The 11,473-nt window shown below is 39.2% G+C and overlaps 1 protein-coding gene across 1 annotated transcript; it reads left to right on the forward strand.

Moving 5' to 3' along the window:
• The first annotated feature begins 6,794 nt into the window (after positions 1–6,794).
• igfbp5a (insulin-like growth factor binding protein 5a) lies at positions 6,795–10,608 on the forward strand. Its single transcript, XM_016273632.1, has 4 exons — positions 6,795–7,622; positions 9,535–9,743; positions 9,884–10,003; positions 10,159–10,608. The coding sequence occupies exons 1-4, from the start codon at positions 7,295–7,297 to the stop codon at positions 10,294–10,296; spliced, it is 795 nt and encodes a 264-aa protein (XP_016129118.1). The 5' UTR covers positions 6,795–7,294; the 3' UTR covers positions 10,297–10,608.
• The last annotated feature ends 865 nt before the right edge of the window (positions 10,609–11,473 follow it).

An 11,473-nucleotide genomic window follows, 5' to 3' on the forward strand; every position in this document is an offset into this window, starting at 1 on the left:
ACGTGACTCAGATCTGTTTTTGACATGAGAGTGTGAACAGCACAAACATAATTTTGCTGGTTTCTGCAGCAGATCACACAATAAATAAATTCTAAATCGCTTATTTTATGTCCACCGTGTTTACTTATTGCCAAAATATAGTGTTGCCAAATCCACAGTTTTCCCGTGGAATTGGGCTACTTTTTTCACTGTTACCGTGGGTTGTTTTTCAAATTCGTGGGTTGACGCGACCCCACTAAAGCAATATTTACCCCCAGAGGCGGACAAATTACTCAACTCCATTACTTGAGTGAAAGTACAGATACTGCTGGTCAAATATTACTTTATTACAAGTAAAAGTTGTAAAGACAGATTTTTACTTAAGTAAAAATACAGAAGTACTTATGTCCCAAAAATAAGTTTACTTTTTTATGTCAATGCACTGTTTTATTGTTGTACATAATAATTGAAATACCTCTGAAGCAACTTAGAATACATTATACCTACTGAATACACTGACTAGCTTGTAGTATTTTTGGAATAAAGAGCTTTTAGAATGTTAAAAACCTATGGGGGGAAATAAATAAATAATTAAATAGATAAATAAATATTTAACACCCCCACAAAAGCAGGATGGTAGTGATCTCACACAGCTCTGACAGTGTGTGCACACATCTATGTGTAGCCATTCATCCACATTTGATTAGAGTGAGTCAGTGGACAGTGGAATCCTGTAAATACAGAGTGATAAGGAAGAAACAAAATCAAACCTGCTTTAAAACACAGCAACGCAACTGTAGCTGTATAACTTTACAACAGCAACACTGCTTTAACAAAATAGCAAAACTGCAACGGACTTATTTGCCATCAAAACAAACATTTTAAAAAAGCTGTCTAATCACTCTCGCAGTACTTTGATATCACACACAGAACATCTGTGCAGTGCTGCTTCAAGTCCAACACCTATTGTGTTTTATTAGGAGATGCACAACAGTTATTCTTTGGCTTTATAGGTAATATTTTCACTTACACAATTTAGCAAAATCAGACAATATTGTGTCTAATATATACCACAATATTAACTTCTTATTATTGAATTGTTGTAAATAAATATCACATTTGCAGCTGGTCAGTGTTCACAAAATGCTGGGACATCACTTAATGTAGCCCTACAAGAGTGATTACTGATAAACTGTCTGAAAAAAAGAAAGTCAAGTTTTAGAGAAGAAAAAAATCACTCACTGACTTTCAAAACTGCTACATAGTAACGATTTTCTACTTCGAGGACCTTCATAGAAATGCAGTGGAGTGAAAAGTACAATATTTGTCTTTCAAATCTTTTGTTAAAGTAATAAGTTCCCAGAAAAAACAATACTCAAGTAAAGTACCGATATTTAAAAAGTGTACTTAAGTACAATACTCAAGTAAATGTACTTAGTTACTGTCCGCCTCTGTTTACCCCCAGATCATGATTGGACTAGTTTTGGACTAGTTTTGAGAAGCAATTGAGTGGATTTTGTTGAGAAAACCTGGAAACCCTGTTTGTATCGTTCTTTTGCACATGCGGGTCAGTTCAGTACCATGATCTGTTCACACTGTAAATCTGATATTGGCCACATTTAAAACAACAATGTCAACAGCTATATTAAAAAATCAGATCAAAGAAAAAATGGGAATTGAGCACTAAGGCTCGCAGTGTGAACGTAGCCAATGACTGTCATGGGGCAATTTACCAGACCATTGTGTCACCTTCCACACCAACAGGTGAATGCTAAGCAAATGTCAGAAACCTTCTGTGATGAGAGGCTGAACATGAAAGAAATGTTTCAGGTCCACTGGCATGATCCAGTCCCTCAGCTTAATGTGTGAGAGTCTGTTACAGGTCTGTTATGCACCTTGACAGTGCATGATTCAACAGTCACAGATTCAAAATGCACAACTTGAAAACCGAATCAAAAGGGGACTCATGGTTGATGACTGGGGAGAGCCTGCAGAGTAGGAGGAGAGCCACCATGATCTTCTGAGTCTATAGCCTCATGCACACCGAGATGATTATCACGCGTGCTTATCGCCAGCGTTTTTCGACACTTCTTGTGTGTTCATACGCAAGCGATTTTCACTGGCGATGAGCCGAGTGAACATGCAAATTCACTCCCTGACATTAGATGGCGCTTAATGAATATGTATAATGAAAAATACATCGAATCCTATTTGATCTGCAATTCCTCTCCATAACATCTCCCTCTTATCGAGATTTTTGTAGTCGCTGTCACGTTTGAGCGACACCAATGAGACCAGCAGCTCTACATTCATCTTGCCTCAATGCTTCTTCTTCGTGTACTTACTTCCTCTTCGTCGTTAAGTATCAGTGTGTGCTCGGCAAGACCATTTTGTGCTTGAGCGCCACCAAGTCATGTTTTACTGTAATTTCAGCAGCTCCAGGCACGTGAACAAAAGTGCCAATCTAATTGGTCGGCCAGTTTTTAATGCGGCACGTCAAACCAAAAATATGAGCCAGAGGCGTTTTTTTTGTAAATGACGCTTTTATGCCTGCCGTTTTGTACGCCGGTGTGCACACTCACATTGGCGCCCTTTGTTTAGTCACGAGGCGTTAAACGTCGGCGATAATCGCGAGCGATATTCGTTCCGGTGTGCACAAGCCTTAAGACCATCCACTTTTACCTCAGCACTCCAAACTCCTTGGCCTTATATTTAAATTTGGCTCTACTGCAAAACTCTTTGATTCCTTGGCTCCATTTACTCCATCGTGATCCTTCATCCTCCCAACTTTACTGTGATGCCTCGTCCTTCTAATCTCATCATGGTTTGTTGATCTCTGGCTCCACCAAGGAGTTTTAGACCTGCGCCTCCACCATGGATTCCCCCTCTCTTCGGCTCCTCTGTTCCTGCAGCGTTACTCTGGTATTTCACTCCACCAGCTTTGTCTCCACCCATGTCAAATTAATCCTTTGTTCATAATGCCCTCTGTTTTAATTCATTATTGGTGGTTCCTACCCTAACACATTGCGTCTTTTTTAGTAGCTGTTATAGCTGTTAGCTGTTGAAGACCTTGATGAACTCGCCCGCCAAATGTCTGTGCACAGGAGGAGAAGGTTGAGAATGGCAGCTACTTTTTACTTAAATAGAAACACAGCGGTAAGTCTTAATTGAAGGTTAGGTAATTGTTCTCATTTTCAAAAATAAACAAATATTATAATATTATTTTATTATTACAGTATTACTGTTCATTATTGTATATATTTTCAATATCCCCAAGGCAATTATTATATAAAAATTACACAGTAGCAAGTGTTAGATTTTAAAAATATTTTATTTAACATAATTATTATACATATTATACATTCCCAAATGAGCAGTTTTTCAGTTTTATTAACTATTCCTAACAGAGCTTGCCAGTTTATTCCATCTGCAACCAAACAGTCCCACTCCTACACATCTTTTTTGAAGGGGGTGATACACGGCCTGATTTCCGGCTGAGTCGTGCGTCCATTACAGCCCTTCTCCAGCTCCTGGACCAGAGGCGGGTTCATGGGTGGGGTCCAACCATTGAACTACTGGTCTTCCTTTTCTGGCTGGCCAGTGGAAGCTCCTACCGTGTGGTGTCCAGGGCGTTTGACATGCCCACATCCACTGTTCACCAGCTCATCCATCGAGTGGCAGGGGCAATGACACGTCTGACACCACATGTGATAAGCGTCCCAAACACCTTGGATGCACAAAGGGAGGTGGGTGAGGGTTCATTTCAATGAGGCTCCTCTTTTTACCCCTTCGTCTGCTTGGTTCAGGCTTTCCGCCTTCATTGAGGGGCAAGGGAGAGGCATTTGAAGGCCCCGGCTCACCACAGGTGGAAGAGGCCTGGGACATTGAGACAAGCAGCACTGGAGGAGTTCACCATCCATTAGGGTGATCCAGGGCCATGACACAGCTGTATCCTCTCCCTTGTCCACCCCTGAACCAGTTGGTGGGTTTTTCAGCTCCTACAAAAATATTATGCTTTTTATAAACTGTAGAATGCATGTAAAAATATGTAACAAGAATATGTATAAAACATACCTTATATTTCTATTTTAAGTTGTCCCACTTCTTCCGTGCTTGTTGTGGTGTTACTTTTCCCTCCAGTCTAACTGTCTGAAGCACTTTTCTTGAGAAAATTCAGTGAGATTAAACGTTTAAAAACATACGGATAACCTATCCATGTAAAGCATGCATTATTAACTCACAAAGGAAATATTAATTAATATAAGCTTTGAGTTACACGTCTGTACATTACACTAGGACAATGGTAAATCATACAGCAAAAGCTTAAGCATTTAGACTACCAATAATGAAACATTAACATTGGCATATAATAATTCTTAATTAAGAAGAAAAATTATATTCAACAACTTACATCCACCCGTTCACAGCACTGTTTTTATGGCCAGTGAATGCCTAATCATTTCCCGCTCCGGGCCGTTATGAAAGCGACTGTATCCTCAGATGACCCTTTTGAAATTATATTGGAACTATAAATAGAGAGCGCTTTGGCGATAACCAAGCAAATATTTAGCAACTACAACACTAATATTTCGGTAGAAATGCAATCAAAAGTTGTCGAAAGTGAAAATAAAACTTACATTTGTATAAAAACTGCCATCCAACCGCATTCTCCGACGGCATTTTTTTTTCTGAGCTCTACCATAGTCGACTAAAGCAAGCCACTCCCCCTCGGACGAACACGCACAGGATTGTGGGATATCAAAGGCAGCGAAGGATACATCTATGTTGCCTTCAAAAATTTATCAGATGAAGGCATCTCATGAGACAGGAAGTGAAGCTAACTTTGGATTCGGACATGCCTTGATGCCTTCCTACCTTGAAAGTCTTCCATCCTCCGAAGGCAGCATTTTTCAGTTTTCGGATGCAGCCATTATAATCAGTGATGCAGTCTACACTGGATGCGTCGCAACGCAACAAATCCCCAACAGAAAACTGCTGCTGCGTTCTATTTATGACGTATTGACTCAAATTTCAAATGATTTTCAACGGTCGCTATGTCGCGACCAGTGTAGACAGACTTTAGCTGTTGTGGCGCGGCGCGTCCAGTGTAGACAGTGTTACTCACCTATCGAGAAGAAACAAAGCAACCTCAGCATCCGATCGCAGGCCTTCCCGCTCCTTGAGTTCTCTCCAGCACTGGAAAGCTGATCCGATATTTACACAGGTCCTACTTCTTGCCTTATTGTAAGCCTTCTTTTGTTTCCGCAGATGTTTTCCTCTTTTGTTTGTACGCTAATTTATGAACAAAAATAAATATATAGGCTACTTACAATTAGGGTTGCCAACTTCAGAAAATGAAAATAGGGGACAATCACCTTTGGGGAGGGGGGTGAGTGACCGTGTACACACACACACACACACACACACACATACATAGTATGCATGAAAATGCATATTTTTCAATTAAAGACAGCTTATAGATTTAATATGGACTGCTTTTGGTGCTTGACACCTTTGTATTGGTCATTTTGTGTTTCAAGAATAAGGTCCAATGTTAAGAATTATGCTATTAGTTACTTAAATATAGAATGATTTTCTCTATTTAACAACATTACAATAGTGAAAGACAACTTACTGATCACATCTCTTGTGCGGCGGGATGTTGGACTCATGAAAAATAATCACATAGTTTGTATTCACCAAACTGATTTACTGAAGTGAAAACACAGACAGAATTGGCGTTAGCGCGAGCACCGTTTGCTGTGAGGCGGGAGCGACGAGCCAACAGAGGATTGCGCAGCCTTCCTCGAACAGTTATGTTCACGATTTCTGATTTACTTAACTGTGTGAGGGGGATGATGGGGTGATTGGATGATGACAGGTATCGGTGATCATTCTCAAGTGATCAGTACTGCTGCTGTTGTATCAGTCAGTGGTGTCGTGTTTTCTTTATGATGATGCACGCATAATCAGCTTTAGCATGTAGTTATTTATTAACACTTTTCAGCTACGCAACATGAGTGCTAACTCCTCAGCAGTAAAACACACAACCCAACATGCCTGATTTGCATTACCTATACTGACAGGTGATACAGCCAATAGGAACAGAGAATACGTTGTTTCTGACATATGATTGGCTGAGCCAAACGTAAGAATACTACAAGTGGTAGATCAGCTTAGCAGTAAAAAAACGGGACAAGGAAAGTCATGTACGGGACAAATCAATTAACGTTAGGCCCAAAATACGGGACGTCCCGGCTAATACGGGACGGTTGGCAACCCTACTTACGAGCCAAACGTTTTTAATACCAAATAACAGGTACGATCTCGGATGACTGCATTAGCTAAGCTAATCGATTTGTTAGCATGTAAGCTAACTTAATCAATAGTTTAATTTGGTAATGTTAACCATATAATACATAATATAATACTTAATGCTTAAACTTAATCTGTTAATTAGATAATCTAATAATTAATCTGACTTAATCTTAACTGAAATTTGCTGACAAATTAATTTGTACAGTTAATCACAGAAGTCGCATATTTTGTGCCAATGAAGTGTTCACAATATTTCTACATATGAAGGCAAAAGTAATCGATGTGAATTATTTAATCAAACAATAAGAAACATTCGTTTCTAGTTATTTTCGAACTATTAAAAAAGAACCGTACACGCACCCAAAAAAAAGAGACGTTCGTTAGCATCGAACAGAAATCTTAAACCTTTTATATAGGCTTTAAATTTATGTTTTTTTATTTTTTATTTTAATTTAAAATAAGTCTAATAATCTCATACAGTTTTGTTGCTAGCGTTTCGCTTTCTGGACCTGCATCGAAAGCTACATTTATGCACAGCATCACTCGGGGATCCGCCCAAGAACCACCAGTACCTTTAAATGAAGTGCAGTGCGCCTCCCTTCACCGCGGTTAACATGAGCAGAGCTTCATACTGACAGCAGCTCTCGAGGGTGAACACTTGATTAAGCGGCAGAGCCTCTAATAGAACCGGCACATATTGATTTCCTTTTGGGGTGAAGGTGTTGTTTACACGTATTTTTTTTAGGTCTGTGATCTTCCCCCGAGTTCCGCTGATCCCATTTCATCTCAGGGCATTGCCTTTTAATTTATACATCTCAGGTGTTATGCAGCATTTGATTATTCTACCAATTGGTGAGAGGATTGATCATTTATATTTTTAAACACCGATAGCCTACACTTTCTTCCTTTAACCGGACGCTACATCTTCGTTCTCGGACATCGCAAACGAAAGAAACCGTCGGTTCTACTAATTCAAGGCTGGTGGTATAGGTTCACAATGCTGCTAAGTTTGTATACTCTGATGACATTTGTATGGGGACTACCCGGCTTTTCTGCCTCGTACGTGCCCTGTGAGCCGTGCGATCAGAAAGCGATGTCCATGTGTCCTCCGGTGCGGATGGAGTGTCAGGTGGTGAAGGAGCCCGGCTGCGGATGCTGCTTGACCTGCGCACTGACCGAGGGGCAGGCGTGTGGAGTCTACACGGGCACTTGTGGACAGGGACTGCGCTGCTTGCCTCGGAACGGGGAGGAAAAGCCGCTGCACGCTCTGCTTTACGGCAAAGGAGTTTGCATGAACGAGAAACTATACAAACCACTGCCTAGAGGTAATTTTTATTGACATGCACTTGGTCATTTGTATGCAAATTCAAATAATTGAATATAGGGGAAACTATCTATCTATCTATCTATCTATCTATCTATCTATCTATCTATCTATCTATCTATCTATCTATCTATCTATCTATCTATCTATCTCTATCTATCTATCTGTCTATCTATCTATCTGTCTGTCTATCTGTCTATCTATGCTGTATTATCTAGGTCAGGACATCCATAGCAGAACATCTTGTAGGATTTATTTTATCTGGATGAGTTTTTACATTTATTGAATACAGAATTGGTATTTAAATCAAATTCCTTTTCAGCAATCCCCCACCCACACACCGCAGATCTATCTCTCTGTCATTCTCTTTATCACACTCTTTCACAGGCTTTAGCCTCCCCTGCCTTTCTTTTCAGCTCCATAAAAATCAGCGATTAACTCAGCTGTCAGCACTCTTAAAACTGTGATTATGCGATCTCACCACATTTACTGAAAACAGCTGCTGCAGCAATTTCACTCTGATTCTTCATCTTGCAAGTCGTTAAAAATTTACACCAGAATGGGAGGCTTGAGAATGGTTCTGACAGAGAACGAACTAGAAGAATGAGGCAGCATTCTGAATATAATAAATAAAATTAAAAAAAAAGCTAAAAATATATATATATATATTTTAAAGTGTTTACATAAATGAGTTTAGATGCTCAGATGGGACTCTATGCTGCCTCTAAATTCTGTGTAAAGATGCAATGCTACTTAAAAGTACTATAGTTTTTCTGACCAAAAAGGGGGACGATGATGTTGATTTGGTTCAATAAATGAAAGTAAAATCACTTTTACATTTTTATTTCATGTGGTATATTTATACATTTACAAGTCTGGAATTTAAAAAAAAATATATTGTTGATTAAGAAAGTAAAAAAAAACTTTTTTTCCCCTGCATGTTATTTGCGAGGCTCTGTATTAAACATTTTGTGTAAATACACTCGTTTAGTGCCACCTTTGTACTATAACAATGAGATTTTAGTAATAAAAGGCATGTTAACAGTATGTAACAGAAGACATTTAGAAGACAAACCAGGGAGAAAGAATGAGCACACCACCTCTCCCAGGGCTGCACAGATCTCAGATTAGCATGCATTCCCAGAACAATACCCCCAGATTAGGAGACTTGGAAGTGCACTTGCCCCATCGCTAAAATAAAAAGTAATATCCCTCAAAATAAAAGATCCAGTTAACTAATGCTTGGCAGATTATAAAACAACAGATTAGGAAAGAAGCGGAAGCACAGTGTTGATTTATTCAATGATTTCCAAGCTTTGCTGAGGTCTTTCTCAGATTTGTCAGCGATGTCATCGCAAATGGCTTGAGAGATTTGCTCATCCATTGTGACCCTGGCTGCTTAGCTTTTCCACAGAAGACACAGAAGGGACGAGGAAGGGGTCAAGCCCTTGAATCTGATTACTCACTGTACAGCTGGGCAAATGCAGTGACGTGTGAGAGAGAGGATGAGGGTATAGACTAGGCAAATTGAAGATAGCATCTGGCATCTCTGCTTACAATTAAAAGAACAGAGCCGGTGGTTGAGTTCAAACTGTTGACCGCTTTTGTCTCAGATGCTAAACATTAGTCTTGCTAAGTCTTCTTTACAAGCAGTATTCCAATAAACTGAGCAGCAATATTCTCAGTGTATGCTGTAAGACCAGTGCAGGAAGATAAAAGTATTTCTTGTGGATAGATAATGACAAAGTGACTGTAATCAACTTGAAGCAAACCAGTCCGTTGTGGCCTTTGATGGTCTTGATTGTTTTCTGATTGAAACACAGGCGTCTTGACAGTGCAAACAACCCTGGTGTATGTGTTACATGGATCTCAGTTATACCATTGCATTACACCGACTATTGTCCTCTTCTCAGATCGTGAGTCACATGAAGACACCCACATTACAGAGGTAACAGAGGATATTCTTCCCCAGGCCAAAGTTCCATTATTCCAACGAGACCACATTAACAGCAAGAAGGCTCAGGCCATGCGAAAGGATCAGAAGAGACAGGAGGCTAAACTCAGGATCAGGGGCAATTTTGAATACCCGCTCTTCGGAAAGGACAAACATCAGTCTGACATTGTAAGTTTGTTCATCAACATTCATCTGATGTTAGTGAAAAACACTAACGTTTTCATGCTGTTTCTGTTATTTTAATGTTTATATTAATGCCTAACACATTTTCCAGACTGTTCTGTTAATGGTATGTCTGCTAACTGCAGGGTCCTTGCCGAAGAAAGCTGGATGGAATTATCCAGAGGATGAAGGACAACTCAAGAGTCATGGCTCTTTCGCTGTACCTGCCTAACTGTGATAAGAAAGGCTTCTTCAAGCGCAAACAGGTTAGTTCTGCACTTCAGCATGTTTATAGATGTCAGCTACTGGCAAGCTTAGTTGTCGGAAAGTTATCTTTCCTATAAACACATGGCTATTGGCTGAGGGCAGGATCAAGTTACATTGCTTACTTATGATGTTCATTTTTGGTTTTATGTCACAGTGTAAACCCTCCAGGGGGCGCAAACGAGGCATCTGCTGGTGTGTAAACAAGCATGGAGTTCAGATGCCGGGCACTGACTTCAATGGAGGCAACATCCAATGCAAAGATCTTGAAAGCAACAGCAACAACAACGAATGAGACAACTCAAATTTGGTCGCGTAACAATGACAATGTAAACCCACTTTCATCTACCATATTATGTGATTTGCCAATCATTTCTAATCTTAATTTTAAGAAGTCTGACCTTTATTTGTGGTAAAACCATATTATATATAAAAAACAGCCTCTTTAAAGCTAAGCAGAGGATATACTCAATACAAGCAACAGTTATTGAATCCTGCAATTGTCCTCTTTGATCTTTGAGGTTGGTGGGATGTATCAAGTATCATTTGGGAAATGTACTAGAGTCATGGAATAGTTTCCATTATATCTTATCATGGACATCTTAAAAGGTTTTATAAGCTTAAAGGAACAGTTTACCAAAAATTTTAAATTCTGTCATTATTTACCCAGTCTCATGTTGTTGTTTTTTTTTACCCATATGACACTCCTTCTTCTGTGGAACACAAAATAAAAAACAGCCTCTTTAAAGCTAAGCAGAGGATATACTCAATACAAGCAACAGTTATTGAATCCTGCAATTGTCCTCTTTGATCTTTGAGGTTGGTGGGATGTATCAAGTATCATTTGGGAAATGTACTAGAGTCATGGAATAGTTTCCATTATCATGGACATCTTAAAAGGTTTTATAAGCTTAAAGGAACAGTTTACCAAAAATTTTAAATTCTGTCATTATTTACCCAGTCTCATGTTGTTGTTTTTTTTTACCCATATGACACTCCTTCTTCTGTGGAACACAAAATAAGATTTCCAACAGTTTTGTCCATACAGTTTAAGTCAGTTGGGTCTAAAACACTGGATCTTTTGTGTATTCTTTTGTCTTCCACATGAAAAAAAAACGCATACAATTTTGGAATGACAAGGTGAATAAATGATGGCAGAATTTGCATTTTGGGTGAACTATCCCCATATATTAATATGACTGTTTCATATGACTTTGCTTTTGTCTATGGCACAGCACTTATTCAATGAATAGTACTTGTATAGTCTTCACACACTCTGTTTATCAGTTGTTTTGTACCACCCTTTTCAAAGGTTTCAGCACAGTTTAATGTCTTGGCGCATTGTTTTGCCAGCCTGAATGATATAGGGAAATTTATATTCTAATAACCACTGTTTAAATGCACTGTAAAAACAAACAAACAAAAGCCCTATGAAAGAAAGCACAGCACAACACAACCTCTCAATAAGCTTA

Source organism: Sinocyclocheilus grahami, unplaced genomic scaffold (genome assembly GCF_001515645.1).
Source record: "Sinocyclocheilus grahami isolate Dianchi unplaced genomic scaffold, SAMN03320097.WGS_v1.1 scaffold80.1, whole genome shotgun sequence".
Lineage (NCBI taxonomy): Eukaryota > Metazoa > Chordata > Actinopteri > Cypriniformes > Cyprinidae > Sinocyclocheilus > Sinocyclocheilus grahami.